Source organism: Pseudonaja textilis, chromosome Z (genome assembly GCF_049901715.1).
Source record: "Pseudonaja textilis isolate UNSWEBS1 chromosome Z, rPseTex1.2, whole genome shotgun sequence".
NCBI classification, from domain to species: domain Eukaryota; kingdom Metazoa; phylum Chordata; class Lepidosauria; order Squamata; family Elapidae; genus Pseudonaja; species Pseudonaja textilis.
Window position 1 is genome coordinate 133,944,842 of NC_142008.1, and position 25,033 is coordinate 133,969,874.

Consider the following 25,033-nt stretch of genomic DNA (forward strand, 5'->3'; position numbering starts at 1 on the left):
AAATCATTGAGAGGAAAAGCAATCTGTAGTAAAATTTAAATCTGTCCCATCTCTCTCCAGCTCCCATTAGCAACAGGGGATGGAAGAGAAAACAGGCTGTTTTAAGGAAAATGAGAGACAGACGGTGTGAAGGGGAGCAGGCGGGGGTGGTGGTGATGGACATGTGCTGATGGAACAAGCTGTACGAAAAGTGGGGAAGAGCATGGATAAAGAAGGGAACAGGAGGAGATTTGTATTTGTATGCCTCTAAGTTGGAAAGAAGAGATAGTAGCTGTAAATGAAGAGAAAGTGAGATGGAAACTCCCAATATCCTAATACGCAAAATACGCAAAAATTACATATCAAAGGCCAAGGATTCAAGTCCCAGCACATCCAGTAAAAAAGATGCGAGCAACAAGAGCAAAGACGAATGAAATGGCCCATCTTGTTTCAGCTCAAAATTGATTTCCTACTTGTTCAGGGAGGGTTAAAGAAAACTGGCACAAACATCACTATAATTTTCATGTTCTTCTCCATATATATGTGCAACGTGTGCTTGTTTTTATTCCTGTAGATCATTTTGCCTAATAACATATTTACTAAAAAGCTCCCTAATATCATGCACTCGTGTATTTTTATTTTTTATATATTTATTTATTTTTATTTGTCAATTGCTTACAAGATAATAGGTATAAGTAAAAACATAGTTATGAATACATGGATACATATAAGAAAAATAAAAAATATATAAAAGAAACAATAGGACAGGGACGGTAGGCACATTGGTGCACTTATGCACACCCCCTACAGACCTCTTAGGAAAGGGTTGAGGTCAATAGTAGACAGTCTAAGGTTAAAGTTTTTGGGGTTTGGGGAAGAAACCACAGAGTCAGGTAGAGTATTCCAGACATTGACCACTCTGTTGCTGAAGTCATATTTCCTGCAATCAAGCTTGGTGTGATTAACCTTGAGTTTGTATCTATTGTTTGCTCTTGTGTTGTTATGGTTGAAGCTGAAGTATTCATTGACAGGTAGGACATTGCAATGTATGATTTTATATACTATACTTAGATCGGACCGAAGGCGGCATAGTTCTAGATTTTCTAGGTCTAGAATTTCAAGTCTGGTGGCATAAGGTATTCTGCAACGAGTAGAGGAGTGGAGAACTCTTCTGGTGAAATATTTCTGGACTTTCTCAACTATGTTAATATCAGATACATAATGTGGGTTCCAGACTGATGAGCTGTATTCGAGTATTGGTCTAGCAAATGTTTTGTATGCTCTAGTTATTAGTGTAATATTACCAGAGAAAAAACTACGTAAGATTAGGTTAGCAAATCTTAACGCCTTTTTCGCTATGTAGTTACAGTGGGCTCTAGCACTTAGGTCATTTGAGATGAGTACTCCAAGATCCTTGGCAGGCCTTGACTATTCAGCCTGTATTTTATTTATTTATTTATTTTGCCAATATGTAAGACAGAGCATTTATTTGTTGAGATTTGAAGTTGCCATTTGTTTGACCATTCTGATACATAGTCAAAAAGTCAAGGTCTTTTTGAAGGGCAGTAGTATTGTCTATGGTGTTGAATAGCTTTACATCATCAGTGATTACATTCTCAGTCATCCAGGTCATGATTGTCACAAAGGTGTTTTTTCAAGAGGGAGCTGAACTTCCTTGTTTTTCTTTGAAGATGTTTTGCTTCATATCCAAGAAGCTTCTTCAGCTCAGAGATTGGTCTGTAATTTTCAACTAGGCTGGTGTCTCCCTTTTTAAAGATGGGGATGACCGTGGCTTGTGACCATAGTTTTGGCAAGGAGCTGGTCCTGAAAGATTTTTCAAAGATTATGTTTAGAGGTTCAGCTATGGCAGTGGGTAGCTTTTTTAAGAAGTAGGCACATATTCCGTCCGGTCCAATAGATAGAGATGGTTTTAGATTGTGTAGTGCTTTTTCAACATTGTCTTCTGTAAAATTGATATGTATTAGATCATTGTAGTTGTCTGTGGTTCGACTAGGAAATACTGGGCATGATCCATTGCTGTTTACAAATACTGAGCCAAATAATGTGTTAAAGAGGTTGGCTTTAATAGTGTTGTCGTTGCAGTCTTTACCAGTCCTTTCAGGAGTGGGATTGACCTTGATTATAATTATAAAATAGGTGCAGTTTTGTATGCATTTCTCCTAATATCCTGCATGCAGAAGAAGCTGCAACATTTGGAATAAAATATCCCCAAACTAATAGCATTTTAGTGTATGTATTGGTACAGAAATGCCAAATGATGCTAGTTCACATTAATACACAAACAAAATTCCTTCTCCGTTCCTGTAAATTAGGACTGACCATCAGGGAATGCTGTTTGGGCAAAATGCTAGAATAAACATATCCAGATATATGGTCAGAGAAGAGAATTTAAATCTTCATTGTATGGTTGAAACCTAATCCCAAGTGAAGGTTTGGTGGTTTTGCCATTGTTTGAAAAGAAATCTAAAGAATTAGGGCCATCTGAGAACTTTAATTTTGTTTTATGGTTTGGAAAAATATTAGTCAACTCATGCCCCGTTGGGTCATTTCAGAGGTATTTCCTCACCTAAACAGAGAACTAGAAGGATCAAGGGTGGGTAAAAAAGCAGTTGCAGCAGGTGTGACTTATGACTTCCTGCCAGCTTCTCCATTGAGTTTTCTTGTGGGAATTTGATTTAAACATTGAAAATCATCCTTCCTTTCTCCCTACCTCCCTCCTGGCAAGTGGCTGCTGCTGGATGAGGGAAGGAGCAAGGGATTGCAAGACTGGCTGGGAAACTGTAACAATTGAAAATGAAGATCATATGACTGCAGTAGAAACAGTGCAGCATCAGCCAGTAGTATTGAAGCAGTAACACTTCCCCACATTTTATTCTCTTGAAAGTCATGGGTCCCATATATTGGATGTATACTTTAAGTTAGCCCATATGAGGAAACTTGATTCAAAATCTACTGCCCTACGATGCACTATTTCACACAGTTAAAGCTCAGGATGAGTTTTAGTAGCATATGGATTCTAATGTAGCTCAGCCCTCTGGAAATATCAGTTTATTTTTTAAGACAAGCTTTCATAACCTGGGATCTTCCAATTTTTCAAAAACAGGTAACAAAGATGCTATCCTTCATAGCAAGATGGGAAATCTATGTTTTTCTTCCTTCTTTTTCTCCCAAAGCCAGAAGAGTGCAATGCAGAAATCAGTCACAAAAATCTGCATGAAACATCAGTGGGAGGAGTCATAAAAATCAAGATGGCACCTATGAGAAAAGAATCTCTTCTTTACTTTTTTGGGCTAGACCCACAGATATCTCTATGCATTGCTTCAAATATTTCAATTGCATAGAGATCTGCAATTTATTTATTTTTATTCTGCCTTTAATTAGGGGAGGAATTTTGAAGACAAGATTGCAATTACTAGATGAAGGCCTATATATAGTTCATGATTATCACACATTCAAAAGAAATAGTTTAAAAATTTCTTATTGTTAAATAAGTTTAACAATAGTTTAACTATCGACTTTCAGATTTTGTTGAAAACCAGGACTATAATCTTTCTTCTTCTTTTGGTCAATGTGTCAGAAAAGTGCTACCTTGTAAAAAGGCTTCAATCATGCACATTTCACAATTAGTTCAGAAATTATTGCACCTGTGAGGTGTGGCAAAGTATTTTGGCAGCAACATATAAAGTCAATTCTGAAAATATCACATCTGCGAAGATATTCACATGGGGGTGGAGGAGAAAACGTACACCTTCATTCTTGCAAGGACAAGGGACAGCGGCAGCTAAAGAAGGAAGTGTTACAGGAGAATGAAGTTGGTATCTTTGTCACAATTAAATCCTCAATTATAAATGAGATCAGTTTTTCCCAACCTCAGCAACTTTAAGATATGTGGACTTCAACTCCCAAAATTCCCTAGCCAACCATGCTGATTTCTGATTTCATGACTCATGCTGGTTGGGAATTCTGGGAGTTGAAGTCGACACATTTTCAAGTTGCTAAAGTTGAGAAACACTACTTTAAATGGAGAAAGTTTCAGTTTAGAATAAGAAAGAGGACCAGGATTCTCAGCCAATTGGGGAAATTGATAAATTTTAATGCTAATACATCTAGACAATATCAGACTGATGAAGGCAAGCCTACAATTTTAGCAGTAGTTCCATCTCAGAGTTTGGTAAAACAAGAGCGTAAGACTGCTGAGTGGACTTCCAAATATGGTGGTGGAGTATCATTTGAGATAAGGGACTGGAATACATCAGTGCAGATGGCTTGTTAGAATATTTTCCCTGAATCCAGATATAAACGAAGCAGATGGAAATGATTGTGGGGTGTCTGTGAAAGGAACAGAGTAGTGAGTCATTTATTATCTTCGAAATAATTCAGCCTAGTTAGAGAGAAATCGGGGAAAAGGCAGCAACTTAAAATACTCAAAGAGACTCTGTCTTAATTAATTCACTATAATTGAGGGATTCCTCTACGGGTTTCCAAGATTCTGTATTTAAAACACATCTATCGATCTATCCATCCCTTCCTTCCCTCTTTCCTTCCTTTTTTTATAAATAACTCAAGGTGGTGAGCACTTTTTGCTCATGTTTTCTCCACAACCGTGAGAGGTGGATTGGGCTGACTGACTGGCCCCAAACCCCCTAATTGGCTTTCATGCCTAAGGTGGAATTGAACTCATGGTCTCCTGGTTTCTAATCTGATGCCTTAACCAATAGACCAAACCGGCTCTCTTATTAAAGATTCCATTAATTGGCGTGGTTCTTGCTTGCTTGATCATGCCCAGTTGAGTAGGCATGACAGTACACAAGGAAAAAAAAGTTCTAGCTTTGGCCATTCTTCCTTGGCTGATTTTCTAGCCATTAACAGTATCATTAGAAAGGAACACTTTCAAAAGACAGCATTTTTGGAGCCCATTGGAATAATTTCCTGCAAGAATCACTTCAAAATTCACTCCCTCTGCAATTGAAACAGAACAAATTTTCATTAAGATGGCGAGTACAAATCATGGCCACAGACTGCAATCGAGCTGACTGTAGGAGCGAAGGGGGGAGAGTACATGGATTAAGTATTACAAAAGGAGGCAAAATTAAATAGGAAAGAGTGACAGCTGTTGTGGGTGGAAAGGAAGCTGAAAACAAACCGTAGGAGGAAAAATGGAGACAAATCCTGAATCTCATCCAACATGTTTTACTGTGTGTTTCTAGGTTCAAAGCCTGTGTGTTTTAGAGATAACACTTCCCGAACTACAACATCATTCTTTGGCACAGGTCATTCCTATTTCTCCAGGCTGCCGTTCTTCACCCAGAAGTTTCTCGTAACTGGCTGGGACATATCTCCGTAATGTACATCCCCGGCCTACACTGTGATCAGTCCTCTAGACCGTCTGTTCAGAGCTCACAGCAACAGCAATGGGCGTTGGACAGGCATCAAGATCGTAAGGATCTAGACGAGAAGAGAAAGTAAAGAATGACTAGTAATTTGCACCCTTTCTGTTGCTGCATCTGTTGAAACAGGTAATCTATCAAGAGCCCGAGGAACAAGACCACAAACAAGGAGCAGACTCACAGTGACACTTGCATTGCTGCAGGCCAAGAATGGCAATCTTTGGGTGCCTGGGAATACACTTTTTTTTTTTTTTTAGGTGGGAGGAAGAATCAAGAGCCATAACAAGTGGGGTGGGGATGAATCCATAAAGTGGATTCACTTTATGATATAAGAGTATTATGAATATTATGATATAATATTCACTTCTATTATATGAAGCCTGTTTCATGGATTTATATGAAACGTTTTGTATGTTCCACTTCGCAATGACAGGAGGGGATTCTAACAGCCACCAAAAGATGTTTCTGGGTTGCAGGCAGCTTAGGGAATTCAGGTTACCCATTAGAGTAGAGCACAGAATGTGGAATGCCTAGCTGCCTATTTTTGTGGCTAGAACCAGGGAACTCCATCTTCTGGACACAGAAGAATCTGACAAGGCTTCAGAAATCAAGGAAGGCACAACACTGCAGGCAGGGGAGGTGTAGGCATGGGACCAGAGACTCCAAAATCATTTCCCAAAACAGAGGATAACAGCATTGTTGGGCAGAGGTGGGGGAAAATACACCTCAAAGGAAAATTTCAAGATATTTAAATGTATAACTCAAACAGTAGGGGTTGGGTAATGAGTTTAAACCGGCGGTTATAGCTGATTGATTGACAAGAGCTGGCTACCGCATGAGGCAATCTCAACTGCGATTGGTTGCCTTGAGTGAAAAGGGGAAGCTTCCTTATTTCCCGCCTTTTTTGCCCTGGGTGCCCTCTATGCTCTCTGTGATTTACCTCTTGAAATTCTTGCTGTGTTGATTTACCATACTATGCTCCTGTTTTGCCTCCCTTATTTACTGAAATACTATATTTATTTATTTGTACAAAAACTACAAGTTCTTGTCAGCGTCTCTGACTCCATTTCGACACAGGCTGCGCAATTCAGACAGAAAAGTTCCCTTGAAGTGAAGGTCTACTAAGGGGCCATTTCTGAATAAACCTGCATCCTTGAGAAGATACAGAAAAAGAAAAGAAAAAAACTGAAGGAGGATTATAGCTTCCAGGATGAAGCTTGCCAACTGGAAGTAATCCAGTCCTGGAAACAATGACAGATAAATGTATTGGACTCGTATTGTTGTTGTTTTTTTGCCCTTTGGCAATTGAAATTTTTGCTGCTAACATCGCTGATTCTGCATATTTTAGTCTAAACCTCCAATTCCTAATGGTCTCATAAACAGGAGAGTTCATTGTGGTAATGTTAAAAAGTCAAGATGGTGGTAGCTGTGTGATGGAAAACCTGCCCGTTTTACATACATTGAGACATTTAATGTGTAAAAATGGAGTGTGGCTTCAATTGCATAAATGTAACAACTATTCTGACCCTCCCACCCATCTCCGGCAGATGCTCCTGTCGATAAAAGAAAGATTAGCTTATTTATATTCTCCACCTGATTCTTCAGCAGGGTCAGGTGAGCTTGCAAGAAAGCTTGTGGTTCAATTAAAGCAATCAAACTAAGAAATTGAAGATTTGAAAATCAAACCTTCCCCTGTAATAAGCAGCAGCCCTTATTAGAAGAGGTGGGCAACTTTTCTGCCCCACAGACTACCTTTGGAAATAGGTTGAGGTCAAATTGATTCTTATACAGGTAGTCCTTGACTTACGACCATTCATTTAGTGATCATTTGAAGTTACAATAGCAATTAAAAAAGTGACTTATGACCATTTTTCACACTTAATGACTGTTGCAGCATCCTCTATGATCAAATGATCAAAATTGGACACTTGGCAACTGGCTGGCATATATTTATGGCAGTTGTAGTGTCCCCGGGTCATGTGATCAAGTTTTGCGACTTTCTGACAAGCAAACTCCATGGGGAAGCCAGATTCATTTAGTGGTGTTACTAACTTAACAACTGCAGTGGTTCTTAACAACTATGTCAAGAAAGGTCAGACGGAGCAAAATTCACTTAATAACTGTCTTGTCTAGCAACAGAAATTTTGGGCAACAGGTACAGGTGGTCCTCAACTTACAACCACAATTGAGTCCATTTCTGTTCCTAAACGTGACAGTTAAGGGAATTTTGCCCCATATTATGACCTTTCTTGACCTGTACAACAGGATCTTGAGGAGGGAAAGGGTCCTTGGAATACTCTTTCTCTAAATCTCTCCTTTGCTAGTAATGATGGCTTGTTAATTCTTCATCTTCAGGAGTATCAGCTGAGTAATGAGAGAAAATAGGTGTTGCTCCTGCAAGGTATTCCATGAAGGGCAAAGAAGGGGCAAATGCCAAACGTGTGTGAGATATAATTATGCAATTGCTACAGTTCAAGACATCCAACATTAGTATCTAAATCATGGCATATTCATGATGTATATATTGTCATTTTGGCATCACAGTGATTTGTTATGGAATCCACTCAGCTTCTGGCAGGCAAGCTGGCTACAAACAATAGTTACAGATCCAAATGACTCAATCAAGGGCAAAAGACTGAGTGCTAAGAAGAAAAATAAAAAGGATTTCTGAGAGTATAAATCTGTATTAGATGAAGCTTGCAGGCATACTCACCCATGAGCATTTAGATGTGATCTTCTTAATTAGCGCAAGCAGCAATTGAACCATAAATGAATGTCAGAGATTGGATATGTACATTAGGCAAATCTGTGGCTGGCTAAACTGTGATTCAGTGTATCACAGAAAAAGAACTAAAGTTACAACATTCCTTTAGCCAGGTAAATCAGAAAGAAAGTTCTATTAATTTTCAAGCAAATTCAATCAACTTGATCATCTATCTAGGCCAATGTTTCTTACTTTTGGCAACAGAAAGATATGCAAACTTCAACTCCCAGAATTGCCAGGCTGGTGTAATGATTAAGGAATCATGGGACTTGAAGTTCACACACCTTCAAGTTTCCAAGGTTGAGAAATACCATTATAGCATTACTTGGTGTGTTTTTTATATACAATACACCCCTCTGTATATTAGTTCTTCCTTTTTCAGAGCTTTTTGAAGGTTCATGGTGATGATCTCAAAAACAGAAAACAGAAAAGAAAAAAAAAAGCTCCCCTTTGACATAAGTTTTTGAAGAGCTCTTGCATCTACTTCATGCTGAATGGCCAGCAGCTAGCAGCTGAAATGAAGGAGACTGAGACTGAGTGTTGGAAACTAGGCTCCCCTTTCAGTGTGATCAATTCACAATAGACCATCCTTGACTTATGACCCTTTGTAAATCATGAAGGTCATAAAGCAGATCATCATGGTAACTGACCTGATTTTATGACATTTTCTTGAAGAGAGTCATTATGCTAACAAGGTGGTCGTAAAGTGAATGAGGTTTTTTTTAGCGAACCCATTATTTGCTATAGGCCATTATTTGCTATGGGATATGGTTTCTGGCCAAAACATAAATTGTAGTCAAGTGACCAGAGGATGCTGTAAATGGCCATAAATATGGACCACTTGCTGAGTGCTCAAATGTGGTCATGTGACCCTGGAGGGAGGGCAACCATCCAAACTTTGGAACTGGATTGTAAGTAGTTTTTTTGGGTGGGTGGGTGGGTTCTGTGATAACTTCAAATGGTCTCCAAGTGTCCGGTTGTAAGTCAAAGACTACCTGTCTCTATTTCAGAGGGGATAGGGCTATTACACAACTTTGAGATAGGAGAGGAAGTTTAAGAAGAAAAGTTATAGGTATCCAAACTCCTCTTCAGGACTGAAAATCTGGAAGTAGAAACATGCTTGTTTTTTTTAAATCAGGGGGTGAATTTCTCCAAGTCTCGTTCTTGCTTAGTTGCTCACCTTTGTTTCTTTGTGGAATTGAGCCCGGCTTTCCTCAGGGACAATGCTGTAGGGTATGAAAATATCCAAATGATAGAGCTCAGGATGTCCCCGTAATACAATACGGTCTTCTCCAAGGTCCAGCTCAATATTTCTCACTGAGATCTGTAGTAGTGATGAGGAGGACGAGAAAAACATATTCAAAAAAATGAAATCAGTCCCAGCACCTGGGCTAGAGTTGGAACAGGTAGGTGCTTCCCTGTAAACATACACTATGGAATTACCATTTTAGGGAGGGAGATCTTTGACACTAGATGACTGGGATGACTGGTTGACGGCTCTGCGACTATGGTGAATTCAGGAGTTACAGCAGGGCTGAGAAAAGAACAGAACAGACTTAGATAAGGAGAGCTGTGCCCAAGGCAGATCAATAACCACTGTCAAGTGCAGAATTTGGAAGGCTTTTGTGGGGCAAAACTGGATGGAAAACAAGGAGAGATGGAACAGGTTAGATAATAGACAGTACATCTGTACTCTATACCACAACATTTTAGTGCTGGTCCCTCATTGTGTACTAAATGCAACTGGGTAAAAAAGAAAACCCACGTGCTACAATCCAACAATTTAATCCAGTGTTTCTCAAAGTTGGTGGCTTGAAGATGTGTGGACTTAATTCCCATGGGTAGGGGAATTGGGGAATTCTGGGAGTTTAAGTCCACGCAACCTCAAACTGCCAAGGTTGAGAAACATGGTTAAGTGACTCATGCCCATTTTGCAACCTTCTTTGCCATGGTTGTTAAGTGAATCACTGCAGTTATGTGAATCACTTAAAGCAAATCTGTCTCCTCCCATTGACTTTGCTTAGCAGAAGCTTGCTGGGAAGGTTGCAAATGGCAACCACAAGACCCTGGGAGGCTGCAACTAGTGTAAATACATGCCAGTTGCCAAGCATCCAAACTGGTCACACTTAGTAATAAAATAACAGAATTGGAAGGGACCTTAGAGATTTTCTAGTCCAACCCTCTGCATAGGCAGGAAATCCTATACCATTCCAGACAAGTGGCTGGAAGCCCCCAATGATGGAGCACCCACAACTTTTGAATGCAAACTATTCCACTAGTTAATTGTTCTCGCTTTTAGGAAATTTTTCCGTAGTTCTAGGTTGGTTTGTTGATTAGTTTTCATCCGTTGCTTCTTGTCTTGACTTCTGTGCTTTGGAAAATAGATTGACTCTCTCAAATATTGGAAAAGTACTATGTCACCCTTATTCCTTTTTTTCACTAGACTAGACAAACCCATTCCTGCAATCTTTCTTCTAATGTTTTAGCCTGTATTGCTACAAAAAGAAAAACCTTCTGGGACTTGCATCTCCTTTTGCCAAACCATGCTGGGACCCAAATTCCTACCTAATGGTTTTCTTAAATGTCAAGGTTATTATGACTATTTTTGTCCTAGTTCTGAACCTATCCTTCTGGACACATTATACAAAGACCCAGCTTTCCAGAGAGGTCTGTAAGGCTGAGAAAGACAAAAAGAAAAGAGAAAAGCCAGCAGCAAGTGAAGGACTCAATTACAGCAGCATTGAAGATCAGGTTAGGGACAGATAGTCCCGCAGAATATCTATCCATGTTGTCACTAGAAATTAAGTTGATATGATGGCACATAATTAATCCATTAATTGTAAGATTATTCTGTCCTTATCAGATATGTGGGCAAGCAAGCAAAGATTCTGCTGTGCCAGTTTTACCACTATCCAGAATTGGCAAAAGTGAGTCTAATTAGAATGGATGAATATCAGGGTCAAAAATCTTATTCCAGGAGATCATATTAAGTCCTGAACACATATAAACTTAACGTAAACCACTTTAAATTTGATTGTGAAAGATTCAATTTTTGTAACAGCATTATCAAAGCCAGGAATATTTTATCAGATTCAGTTGTCTAAGGTACTAAGTTTCACAACGATAATTCCAACTTAACTTCTATGGACCTAATTCCATATTTAAGAAGTTCCTAAGCATGCGTAAATGCTCTAATGTGCCTGACATTCCTGTCATGTTTTACTTTTTTTGTTTTTCTTGTTCTAATTTGTAATTTTTGTAACAAATGAATGAATGAATGAGTATATCACCTAGAAACTTAAAGATAACATCCAGAATAGCTAGAGAGCATTTCTGGGGGAAAAAAGATGCGTGGGGGAGATCTTACAGCACAAGGAGGAGATTTAGCTTAAGGGAGTCCACTCCCCCAACTCAAAAAAGCACACCTGCTCTGTATTTCCTGGATGATGGGCTTGGATTTAGTGCGGATATTCTGTTCTGATATGGAGCCCATAAACTTCCTGTTCTTCAGAATCCGCCAATCTGAGAAGGAATACAAGCAACTGTGTCAGCTGGTTACAGAGGTAACAAAATCAAAGAAGAGCAAAGCAATGCTGCCAGAGTCCCCTTGAGATGGCTTATATTCAGGAAACCACCCCACCCACCGAACAAATGCTCTCCTTGCTGCAATTTTTATTTTCTGTACCTTGATTGCTGATGTCCATCTTGTACTTCTCTGACAATCCTTCCATGGCTATGGTAAGGAAGAATTCTTTGAGAAATTGGTTGCTCTTTACCAATAGGAGAGAAAATTGCAGATAGGAGAGAAAATTGAGATAGTTTAGGCCCCCTTTTCCCATGACTGTGTTAAAAAAATGGCTTGAAAATTGCTTTCCCCCATAAAATCCTGTGTGTCTTGGGAGCACACTCAGCATTTACATCGTGGAGGTCATACATTCAGCTTCCTGTTGTGCTGAAAAAGGCAACCAGATGAGCACAGGAAGGGAAGATCCCAAAGCCCCTGTAAAATAAGACTCACCTCCATCTTATTAAAAAAGTTGGTGTTTATGGTGACATCATAGGCCGTGCAACCATTACCACCTGAAAGGATGAAAGAAACATTAAGCTGATTCCTAATAGGGACAATTCTTCCTTAGGTCCAAAATGCACACGTAATGTCCATTGTTTCTAGTTTCTAGTTGCTCTTGAAGGGATACAACTACACTGTATTGTCTTCATGGAAAGGTCCCCGTATAAATCCATTCCATATGAATTTTTTTTTAAAGTTTGCTTTTTCAATACTATTTCCTTTTCAGTCAGGATGGTTAAAAATGTGTATAATATTGCATTTGTATTCTGTTATAAATTTTCTGCAGAGTATAGGATAGGTACAGAGTAATCCACACAACAAATAAAAGTAGTCAACAGTGCTCTGTTCTCTGTGATTTCCAACTGCATCTCTGTGAAGTGTCTGAACTGAGAAGTCCGAGAACAATTTAGAAGTAATTATGAGTGACTTCTACTCTCTGTTAGTGCCATCCTCACCTTTGCCCAAAATAGTTTTGTTGCTTCTAAGCCCAGACAGATGTTATGACCTGAGAAGCAACAGGGTATTCAATTAGGTAGATGGAAAGCAACATTTACATCCACCTGACCCACTGGCATGGGAAGACAGAGTTGATTATTACAGACCCCATCAATTAGGAGTGCACATCTGGTGGGGCCACGAAAAAGGGCCTTGTTGGTGATGGCCCCTTTTGTATAGAACATCATTCTCCCTGAGATATGGTTGACCACCCACACCCTATTGCTTTTCCGAAAGGCCCTAAACATGGTTTTGTCAGCAGACCTACAGAATACTAATGGAAATGGATCTGAACAAATGGCTATTTTGATTGTGTTGTTGCTGCTATGGAGAGTGGAGTGCTTTTTTATGGAGTTTTATATTATGTGGCGGGTTTTTAAATAGCACTAGCATTTAGACTTATATGCCCCTTAATAGTGCTTTACTAATTTAGTGCACTTTCTAAGTGATTTAAAGAGTCAGCATATTGCACCCAACAATCTGGGTCCCTATTTGGACCTCGGAAGGATGGAAGGCTGAGTTGACCTTGAGGTGGTCAAGATCGGACTCCCGGAAATGCTCAGAATCAGCTGCAATATTGCATTGTGACCATTGTACCACCATGGCTCCTGCCTTACAAATGTTATAAGTCACCTGGAATCAGCTATGTGTGAATTGGGCAGTTACTATATATAAATTTGTTTAATAATAATCAATTCCCTAGTTTGTACCATTCATCTCAACACCAATCAATTTTCTAATGAGTTGACAACTCACTCTTGTCTACTTCTGCATGGGGCTCCCCCAGACTCATGGGGATCCGGAAGGTAGAGGCATTCTCTGATTCAATGAGGCAAGCCAGCTCTTCATTGGTTAGGTCGGGCGGCGAAGGGATGTGCGGGGATTTGCAGACATTGACAAAAATCTTCTCACCAGAACTTGTGTGGGTTTTAAGGCAGAATCCTAGGGAGGGAAAAAATGGTGCAAAATGAAGATGTCACACATGCAACAAAAACTAGAAGTGATAATATCTTTCTTGTGATCTGGCAAACCAATTTTTTCCTATCTTATTGAAGGATTTAAATATGCAGCAATGAGATATAAGTGGAAATTGAACCTATCCGCCGCCAACTAGTTCTACTTGAAATAAAGCAAGGAAAGCCTCTTTGTGTACAAATCCAGAATATCCAGGATCAGTAAAACTCTGTGAACCCTATAAAACCTTATAGATTAGGCTTAGTTGAACAACCCCTAGCTTACCCTACCCTGCCTACCCTACTCTACCCTATTCTTTTACTCTGCCTCTGTCCCACCCACAGTAGCACAGCAACTGGAACTGGCATTTTTTTTTAGCTTTCCAAGTTTCCCTGCAAAGCTTCTCCTATTTAAAACTCTTTTCCCATTTTTGATACTATTTTTTTTCCCAAGTGCAGCCTAGGAATATCATGCAAAGTTATTTTTGTAAGTCTTTTTTTAATTGAGTGTAGAATATAAACACAGGTGGTCCTTCCTTTATGACTGGTCATATTTGAAGTTTCAAGAGACCTTCCCAGAGCTACTGACAGTCCATTTTCAAAGTTACAATTGTTGTACCCCCTCCCCACAGTCACATTTTAGTGTTTGGCTAACAGCTCATTTTTATGGCCCTTTGCAGTGGCCCACGGTCATGTGACAGCAATTTGCTATGTTTTTGTTTCCCCACTGGGAAAAATGGATTCACATAAAGACCCATAATATCCCCTATTATCTCATATCCCTCTTGGAAATCAATAAAGAAACGACGGAGAAACAAACAAGAGAAAGTAGCAACATGTTGGGGAAATGAGCAAATGTATGCCATACGATAGGAAAGGAAGAATTTCTCATTTCCATCTTAGGTCTGAGAAATCTTCTCCCATATCTTACACCTTTTTCACATTCATTTTCTTTCATTTAGCATGTTTCCTTTAGTAGTATTTTTTTTTTTTACCTGGAAGGGGGCGGATAGGCTTGGATTCTGCTGGAGAAGGAACGGAGCCCTGGATATTCTGGGCTGCCTAGAGAGAGAATAGTTGGATGTGTTTATGAATCCTGTGTGCCCCAACCAGTCAACAGCCACACTGATTTATATTTTTTCCTTTTTCTTATGACTAAAAGAAACCTATTGGGGGACCTACTGGGTCCGTCAAATCTACTGAGGGGCAGTTCTATGTTGGAGGTAGTTGCTAGATTGACAGCAGACCCCAGCTCCCCCCCTCACTCTCTGCCCTCCACTCGCCCATCTTTTCTTTACAAGTCATATCAATATATTTTCTTTGTTTTATTGTTCTATTACTTTACTATTGTTTTGCTTAAACTTCCTTTTTATTTCTTTGTTTATAGATGTGAACTGCCTAGACCAGCCCCTTGGCAAGAGGGCAAATAGTATTACTAATTCTACTACTACTACTACTACTACTACTACTACTACTAATAATAATAATAATAATAATAATAATAATAATAATAATAATAAATGTCGCTATTTGGAAATTCTGAATTCATCAGACTTGAATACCCTGATTCTACAAAAAACCACCCAACTTGGAATAGCTTATATCCTCTGACACTACCTTAACAGTTCCTAGGTCCTTGGTTAGGACTCGAGCTGTTGAGCTATCAACCAGCCCCAAAGGCTGTGAATCCCACCAAAGATTAACAATATTATTATTATTATTATTATTATTATTATTATTATTATTATTATTATTATTAACAACAACAACAACAAAAGCCTTAGTTGATACCTAGAATGCTGGCAGGAAACCGTATCAATTATCAGTGCCATTCAATGATATTTGTGATACATTTTTAAAAGTTCAGTTGACTGAGTTTCATATTTAATGAATAAAAGAAATATTATTAATAATAATCATACCAATAATAATAATTCATCTTATTCTCTAGGAGTGATCAGACAGACTAATTGCACACCTATAAGGGTGAGTGGTGGAAAAAAAAGACAAAAAGGGAACAAAGCTACTTTAACCTGCAATTTTGGAAAGTGTAGATCAACACTTTTGGTACATGCCATGTGTAGAAAAGCTGTCACTGTGCATCATCATTAAATAAGCACAATCACTGGACAGTAGATAAGGAAGAAGATACCACACAAGGGCTCTAATGCCAATTACAGATTCCTCCCAACATTACCAACTACCTGTAAAACTGCATACATATGCTGAATTGATATTAACATCGCCTAGGAGAGAGTTCCACAATCTTTTTGGCTTCATGGACTAGTCAGGGGGAGAGGGGACAAGTGCATGCATGCAGTTCCATTTGTATGAGCAGCGGCATACACGCCTGCCGCTTGCACAAGCGGAGATGTGCGCACATGCACTTGCCACTTCTGTAGCCTGGTTCTGAATGGCGCAAGGCCTGGAGGTGGACTGTGACTGGGGGTTCAGGACCCGTGTCCTAGGGTGAAGAAAAATACAATAATTATATCCTACAGCAATTACTACTGAGAAAAGTGACCTTAATAAAATTGTAATTAGGAATGACATTTGAGCATTTTAGCTCCTTCATAAAAATGCGGTGTCTTTTATGAAAACCAACTGCCTCTAGAATCAGAGTAAAAACATATCATGATGGCTTTATTACTGTGTGTCTGGAATTGCCTATAGATGCATAATTGAATTTAAAATCATAGTTCGATCAAATTGCAGACAGCAATAGTCTTGAAAAAGAAATGAAGATGTCCTTCCAAAAAATTATTTTTGACAAGAGCCGCTTAGCCTTATCTATATCTGTTGAGATGGTTCAGAGGCAGCCCCCCCGCCCCTGCATTGGAAGCCCATCAAAAGAAGTGGATTGTTGTTAATATTTATGGCCCCCAAGACCACCTCTGGCTTCCACAACCACTTTTTGAAGCTCCTAATCTCCTCTGACTTAAGTTGTTGAAAAACGATGGTATGATATTCTTTTGAATGGGAAAAAAACTAAAAAATGTTCATGTGAATTATAAAACAGGAATGTCAAAGCAAAAAAGCCAAGGGCTGCCTAAACTCCCTTTGAAGTGCCAGACACACCCACTCTGCAGCCTTCAGATCAAAGACATTACATTAAAAAGTCCCTATTTTGATTTAATATGACAAAAGAGGAGAAATAATTGAATACATAAAGTGGAAGTATATTAAACTGGATGGATTTGATTTATGGGAACATTAAATGTTTTATGAAATCTGGTCTCCCTCAGCCTGAATTCCTACTGTAACCTCATTCTGTTCTCTTATCGCACATGTCTTGCAACCCAATTTTTTTCTTAAATATGAGAGAAACTGCCCTCAACACACCTGAAGTAAAAGGCGATTGAATTCCTCTTCCTCTTGTTCTCCTTGTAATTCGGTCGATAACAGCGACTTATCTGTAACTGATGCCATGCTGAACCTGGTGGGCCCAGCAGAATCTACAAAATGAAGGTTTAAGAACCAATGTTTAGAAACAAGTGACAAATGAACTAAAAACCAATTTTGTAATCTTGGACCTGTCAAGATGTATTATTGTATATAACTATAGTACAGGTAGTCCTTGACTTACAACCACAATTGAGGCCAAAATTTCTATTGTTAAATGAAACAGTTAAGTGAGTTTTGCTTTATTTTATGACCATTCTTGCCACAGTTGTTAAGTGAACAGTTGCAATTGTTAAGTTACTAACATGGTGGTTAAGTGATTCCAATTCATAAAGATGAGTCATTGCCAAGCATCTGAATTTTGATCACATGACCATGCTGCAACAGTTGTAAGTGTGAAAAATGGTCATAAGTCACTTTTTCCAGTGCCTTGTAATTTTGGATGGTCATTAAATGAACTGTTGTAAGTTGAGGACGACCTATAGTAGAACATTAGGGATGTTGTTATTCAATAGGCCACCCTGCCATTATCAGTTTAGGAAAAATTTCATTGAGATCTTGGGTCAGGAAGAAAATTGCCTAAAAGGCATAGGCTGGTTTTTAAAAACTGATTACAGTGCTTATGCATGCTCCTCAAACCTTTGAAACATGCAGTGAGGAAAGTCTGTTAGGATGGACTCCTGAGAAAAAGCCATTGCTTATCCATCCTTCTCTTCCAATGAACTGAGGGGTCTGGAACACGGCCGCCATGTGTCCTTCATGGAATGGCAGCAGAGTAACAAGGCAGAGCCAATTTAATGGAATGGTTAAGTCATCAAGCTAGAAACTAGAGGATGGTGAGTTCTAATCTTGCCTTAGGCACCAAGCCAGCTGGTGATGTTGGGCCAGTCACTTTCTCTCAGCCCCAGGAAGGAAAAACTTTTCCAAGGAAACTCCACGGACTTATCCAGGCAGTCTCTGAGAACTGAAAGGGGAACAAAAGGCAGAAATGCTAAAAGATTTTACAACACTAGGGAGGATAACAAAGAGGCTTAGAATCCCTTGAATAATAATAGAAGAATAAATGATATATTTTTGTTTTTAAAATGGCCCAAGGTCCTTTTTTATTTTTTGCTATTGAAGATCAATGCAGCCACCTCATAGAAAAGTTTCCAAAATAATATTAAAACTGCAATTTCAGTCCATAGAAGAAAACCACAGAAGATCCAGGTATATGGAACTGGTACACTCTTTGTACCACCCAAACCAGCCTCCAATTGATAGCAATAGCACTTAGTCTTATATATTACTTCATAGTGCTTTACAGCACTCTAAATGATTTACAAATGTCAACATATTGCCCCCAACAATCTGGGTCCTCATTTTACCGACTTTGGAAGGAAGGAAGGAAGGAAGGAAGGAAGGAAGGAAGGTAGGTGGAGGCAACCTTGAACCAGTCAGGATCGAACTCCTGACTGTGGGCAGCGTCAGCCTGCAATACTGCTTTCTAACCACTTGTGCCACCATACAAGCACAAATCTTCTGATCCTCTTGGCCTTTCTTTTTAACTCCATTATTTATGGCAGTGGTTTTCTACCTGTGGTCCACAGTGTTAGGATTCTGGCAGACCCTTGGGGAGTCTGCAAAAGCTTGAAGAAATGTTACGATCTAAATATTGAGTTAAATTTTGGAGATCTGTCGCCAGAGATCGTGGCCACAAAAAGTAGTTAAAGGGGGTCCATGGCAGGGGTGAGATTCAATTTTTTTTACTACCAGTTCTGTGGATGTACTTGGTGAGCTGGCAGGGGAAGGATACTGTAAAATCATCAGTCAGAGGTGATATTTGCCGGTTCTCCAAACTACTCAAAATTTCCGCTACTGGTTCTCCAGAATTGGTCAGAACCTGCTGAATACCACCTCTGATCCATGGTGAAGAAAAGGTTGAGAACTACTGCTTTAAGGCATCAACATCTCCCTTCCCTCCAAGAAAATCAGAAAAATCAATTCTCTTTTTTCAGTCTCACAATATCATTGCAGCGCTAACTACAAGCAACTAGTCAACTATTACCTAGCAACCTAAATAAACAGAAGAAAAATTATTACAATCTGGTTACTTCTATGTGAAATTTCTTCCTTTTGCTGCTACTTCTATTACTACAAGCTTCATTTCTTTGACCTCAAATGTATCCTGAGACTAAAATAACAAAATCCTACAACCCATGTTAGCAGCCCAAATCTGTCATCTCCTCAAAAACCTCACTGAGCTTAGTGCAATTGACTTCCTATGGAAATGAATATAGGTAGGTCTTGATTAGGGTACTTAATAAACCCCACAAAATGGCTGCATTATTCCAATTTGCACTATTTGAATATTTCTCTGGAAAATAGGGTAATTTCTTTAAGATTCTCATTTATCCCAAAATAATGTTTAAAAGATACGAAAACAGAGCCTGTTTGGTCTAGAGGTTAATATTGGCCTAGAAGAAATGGAGTTCTAGATCTCCAGTTCTAGATCTCCCTCAGGCATGAAAACTGCCTGGTGACTTTGGGCCAATCCCTCTCTCAACCCAACCCACCTTGCAAGGTTGTTATAGACAAAATTAAGGGGAAGGAGGAGTATTAGGTATAAACACAAAATGAATTTTTTTAAAAAGCATTACATTCATAAACTCCCACCCAAGTGTTTTTCTAGGACACTTTTACCTTTTTACTATTATATTCAGAATACCCCTAAATGCTATTGTTAACATCTTGGTGAACAGCAAACATGACCTGGTATCAACACGATCAGGAATCAGGAAAAAGATTTGAAAAGATCAAAGGAAAAATAACAAACACTAAAAGTCAAGAGCAGGGAAGAAAAAAGAAAAATATCTAAAGAAGCGACTTCTGATTTTCTGTACGGTGGTCACAAACATAATTATCACCACTTTTACTTTCCCAAATTATATATTATCAGTTCATTTTTGTCCATTTTCCTCAAAAAGTCCATGAAAGGTTTCCAGTCGTTTATAAAAATTGTGACCTGGTATCAACATATAAATCATATTACTGTAAGTCAAATTTTGCACTATTCGAACTCGCGCTAGTCAAGATCTACTTGTACAGTTTACACACACTACATGACTGTTAGGTGAACGACACACGCTAGTAATTTTGTCATTTTGAACTAGGTACCTCTCGGTACAATACTGCTATCCAACCCACATACAATGGAGAAGCAATTCGTGGCTTCATTCTCTAATATTTGCTGTATTCTTTATAGAAATGGGATAACGAAAATAGAGAACAGCAAAAATTCGCCTGGGCTCCGTTTTTTTACTCACACGCTGTACAGTAGAAAATGTGCTGTAGAGAGACAGCAGTTTCCTCTGCTTGTGGGGTTAATTAAACCGAAATACTCTCACTCGCACCTAAGCACGGAGTTTCGTACAACGAATCCCACCCCCTCGGTTCACTGAGATGCACCTTGAAGGAGCTCTCCGCATGTTGCGTTGCGTTGCGTTGAGCCGGAAGATATTTTATAGACTTCAAGATGAGCATAGATGTACGAATTTAGAGAAATGAGCCATGCAGGCAATGTCAAGACAAAACTCCTTGATATGGAAGGGATGAATAATTTCTATGTCTATGTTCATTTGGCATTGTTTTGGGGCTGAATTTTATCTCAATATCTGATAGCTCCGCCTCCAAGTTACGTGACCAGGGCAGCATTTTTAAGTATTATTTAGTTAGGAAACGTTTTAGCTAATTATAGTATAAAGCAGCGTTTATCCATTTTGACAACTTTAAGACTTCAACCAGCAGAATTCCCCAGCATGCTTTAACTCTGTTGGCTGGGGAATTCTGGGAGTTGAAGTCCATACATCTTCAAGTTGCCCTGGTTGAAAATACTGCTATAAAATATTAACTAGGAGATGGATGGATGTTTCAATATGCAGAATATACTTAGGTTGTATACATTGTTGCAGATTTTTAAAGTATTGTTTTCTCTGGTTGACCGGTTAGTGACCACATAGATGAATTATCTTCATGATAATCTGTCCCTAAACTGGGCCTTCAGGTCTTCAAATGGTATTCCCATAACCCTGTTGTCAACTTCGAACCGAACGTGGCAGCAGCCATTTTTCTGTTCCTCATTTTTCTGTTCCCCAGTTACCACAGAGGGGGAGATTGCAATGCCTTTCTAGAGACAACAGAGAGCTTTCTCATGAGAACCAAGGTCAACTCTACCAGTAATGGATAAGGATGGGGAAGGAGTACCTGGAGAGCCTGCCACAATTAATCCAACACTTGGGGAATGGAATTATTTCCTATTTTAATTATACTGAAACTGTGGAAAAGATTTAGAGTTGGTTTTCCTTTGAAGCTGTGCCATATGATATACTCAATAAAGAAGACTTTTGAGAAGGATCCTAGAGAGTTCTGATTTGCTTGGGTTCATTAGTTGGAACCTTGACACCTGTAACATTTACATTGCTGGTTATTTGCTTCTCTTTCTCTCCATTTTCCCCAGCACTGGATTTTTCTTCAGGGAGTTAGGTCTCTGCATGCAGCCAAAACAGTATAATTTGAATCTGCCCAAGTGTCCAGCAACAAACTAAGTGTCTCATAGTTGGAATGTTGTTGGACATTACTTCCCCTGCTGGAAGATTATATTCTTTGAAAATATTTTTGGCGGCGGCATATGTTCGTTTTTATTTGGAGCATATAATTTTGAAAACTAATCAAGCTATCTAGCATCAATTTGAGTGGGGGAAAGGAGCGCGCTGTTGCTCTAGGCTACGGTCTCAATGATTGCAGTCAGTATGTTCTCTCTATAGTCAGTATGTTCCGCTCTCTAACTTTACGTCTCAACTCTTCCCTACATGTAGCTGAACTCTATGGCAGTTGGGAGGTCGGAAGTGACTATTAAAGCGGAGGGGATGCTGTTCAGTTGGGAGGTTGCTGTTTTTGGCTATCAAGAACCGAGCAATCAAGACTGGAGTCAATGGCCGGCTTCTCAGCGACGGAATGCAGCCGCGAGACCCCTTCAGTGTACGATCTCTACAGCTCCATGGAGTATGGGCCGGTCCCGGAGGCGCTTGGGGCAGCCCAGGTAAGGGACTGGAAGGGATCCCCTCTCACGTCTGATCTCCCCCCCCGCCCCTCCCGGCGGAGAGCGCAGGATCTGGTTGGCGTAAGAGGAACATACATGATCTGTGTGCTCCAAAGGAAAGTAACTTGCATTTCCGCCTCACGCTAAACCACAAAACTGTGGGCGCTCAGTGCGGGGGGAGGGGGGGAGAACTTACTCAACAAACGATCGTTAAGCCATCGTGGTTTGCAGTGGCTGGAAACCAAACCTTGCAAAAGAGGGGATCCAAAGCGAGCCCGGGGAGACTTTGCTCTATCCTGATTCCTCCCCCCAAAAGAAAACACAGTTCCCCAAGAGGCAATTTTTGTTGACCCCACATTTTAGCTTTCTCTCCCCCTCCCCTCCAACCCCGCCGTCTCCCACTCGCCTCTGTCCCTGACCTTCGCTCCCGCTGGCTGAACTCCCGGTCCTGCTGGGATAGGGCGGACTTTACTGATAATTCAGGTTCAGGACGTGTCATTCCCGCCTGTATTCGTTACTTCGGCGCTTTTAAAGACGAAGCGCTCTTGGTGGACGCTTGAGCGGGTTTTGCACCTCTCTTATACGATCGGCAGCGCTTTTGCCCCGGTTCCTTCAACTAGTTTTAATAGACAAACGTAGCTTTTTTTTAGCCAAGGAAATCTGCACCCGTTGTCACTTCCATATTGTATTCAGTATTTTGCTTTGCTGCATCGAAGTAAGGCGGCTGCTTTTAGAAACTTCTGCCTGGCAGGGTTGAAACCGCGCTCTAAAATTAGTTGTAGCCTTGTGGCTTGAATGATGCCTGAATATAGTCCCAGCCCATAACTGGATTGTGATTTAGCGTCATCCGAATCCGGAAAGTTTGGGTACCTAAACAAACTTCAACAAAGATGAGCGTTTCTGGGAAACAGCCCGTGTGCCGCCTGAAGGGGAGTAGGGGCGCAATAAAGAGGGTGTAAGAAACTTCAGATCAATGTCATCCCCGCTTCGCCGCTTCTGAAGTTTCAGACGAATTCGATCGACTCCGAATTTCCATTCGCTAATAGAAACTTCATTTTGCTGGTGGTCCCTTTCGGTGTAGAAATCTGGAATAACTACTGTGATTCAGTCCCGGGTTAAAAATGCTTTCGCCACCTCTCCTTAAAACAAAACCGGATTAGATGCAACTGGGGAGAGGGGGGACCTTCAGACGCCGTGCAAAAATCAGGAATAGAAAGAAAAGCAGCCCCCAACGTGAGAACAACTTTAACTCCCGGGTTCCCAGGGAGGTAACAACTCTGCTGTCGTGGGGGTACGGAGCAAACCCACCCACCCCTTTATCGCGCCGGCGCAAATGGCTCCAGAATCCCGATTTAAATCAGGTTCATATGCATACCACGGGCTCGTTGGCCAATAGTTGCGCAGTAAGTCCCACCTCGGGTTACGTGTTACCGCGGAGGTACCCGCCTCGCTCGGTCTTCTGGGTTAGGGAGGAGGGTACATCCCGACATGCACCGGGATTGGATTTTTAATTAAACATAGGTGGCAGAACGTTCCCCCCACCCACCCCCACACACTTTCCTTTGCTTTAATCCTGTTCCTGCCACCCACCCACCCCTCTTCCTCTCCGGTCCCGGGATGTCTTCTCCTTCCCCCTCTTCCTTCCTGGGCCCGAGGTCGACGGATCGCCCTAAAGTGCCTCGAACTCGGGCGGCCACTTGGAGTCACCGCGAGACTCTGGATTTCCTCGCCTTGTGGGGCGAGGAATCCATCCAGGCGCAGCTCAACCGGTGCCACCGGAATGCCGACGTCTACCAGTGGATCTCGGAGCGCATGGCCGAGAAGGGCTATTTCCGCGACGAGGACCAATGCCGGACGAAAGGCAAAGACCTCAAGAAAAGTTACAAGCAAGCCAAGCTGCAAGACGGCGTCGCCCGCCAGCGCTGCCGCTTCTTCCACGAGCTCGACGCCATCCTGGGCGGCGGGGGAAGCTCCCGTGGCGGGGACGGCGCGCCGTGGTGCCAGGTGGTGGTCAAGGAAGAAAGCGACCCAGAGCAAGATACCGAGCCGCAGCCTGCGGAGGACGAATACGCCTGGACCCAGGCCTCCGTCACCGACGGCAGCGATCTGGAGCCTGCCGGCGCCTCCGCCTATTCACCATCCTCTTCTCAAGCGGCTGCTGGGGCGTGATCTACACGGAGCCCTCGATCCTGCACCGTCAGGTGGCCGGTGGCGAGATCAAGGAAGAGAAGAGCCCGCCGCGGGAAGAGGCCGACCCTCGCGTGGGAGGAAGGGGTGCAGATGTGGCTTACCTCTACCCTGCTCCGGAAAACTCTCCAGGGGAGATCCCGGGCAGATCCAGGATGGTGGAGGAGCCTCTGCTTCAGCAGGAGACCCAGGGACGTCTGGACGCTTCCTGGAGAACCGGGGTAAAAAGGAGAGGTGAGTTGAAAAAGTAGCAGTGCAAAGTGGAGGGTGGGGGAGAGGGAAAGAGGCTTTATCCAGACATCAGACAAGGAATAGCTCTGGTCATCAATTCCTTAATCTCTGATCTCCCTACTTAGAAATAAAGTCTCCTTGAGTTCAGTGGAATTGATTCCCAGGATGTGAGCTTAGAACTGGAACAGTTTTGTGATCAGCTCAGATTGGCATCTCATTTCCAACAAGTTTCAGATATTAAGTGCCAGAGATGTGGGTGAACTGCTATTTAAAAGCCTGATTGAACTGTTTTACTTTCACTTTTATCTCTAATTGTGGGTGGGATCTTGGAATCCTAGTGGACAATCATTTAAATATGAGCCAGCAGTGTGCTGCAACTGCCAAAGAAGCCAACACAGTTCTAGGCTGCATAAACAGACAGAATCAATTAACATGAAATGTTAATAACATTTTATAATGCCTTGGTAA

General features: G+C 40.9%; 2 protein-coding genes across 6 annotated transcripts in view; one reads left to right on the forward strand and one right to left on the reverse strand.

Moving 5' to 3' along the window:
- Positions 1 to 5,174: 5,174 nt before the first annotated feature.
- Positions 5,175 to 24,538, reverse strand: PIH1D1 (PIH1 domain containing 1). 5 transcript variants are annotated; one of them, XM_087917866.1, is made up of 11 exons: positions 24,439 to 24,538; positions 17,924 to 18,034; positions 17,011 to 17,123; positions 14,664 to 14,730; positions 13,472 to 13,657; positions 12,170 to 12,231; positions 11,837 to 11,921; positions 11,577 to 11,673; positions 9,595 to 9,685; positions 9,332 to 9,475; positions 5,175 to 5,445 (listed from the first exon to the last, which is right to left on the reverse strand). In XM_087917866.1, exons 3-11 carry the CDS (start codon positions 17,095 to 17,097, stop codon positions 5,398 to 5,400), a joined length of 867 nt encoding a protein of 288 aa, XP_087773992.1. In that variant the 5' UTR covers positions 17,098 to 17,123; positions 17,924 to 18,034; positions 24,439 to 24,538; the 3' UTR covers positions 5,175 to 5,397. The 5 variants fall into 5 exon arrangements, with proteins under 5 accessions (XP_087773992.1, XP_087773991.1, XP_087773990.1 ...); XM_087917865.1 differs by lacking the exon at positions 24,439 to 24,538 and adding an exon at positions 22,567 to 23,608; XM_087917864.1 differs by lacking the exon at positions 24,439 to 24,538 and adding an exon at positions 20,518 to 20,645.
- Positions 23,688 to 25,033, forward strand: part of ALDH16A1 (aldehyde dehydrogenase 16 family member A1) — a 49,138-nt gene continuing 47,792 nt past the window's right edge. Inside the window, 2 exon segments of the mRNA XM_026712170.2 lie at positions 23,688 to 24,307; positions 24,310 to 24,568. Of these exon segments, the coding sequence (XP_026567955.2) occupies positions 23,765 to 24,307; positions 24,310 to 24,568 (802 nt within the window). The 5' untranslated portion in view covers positions 23,688 to 23,764.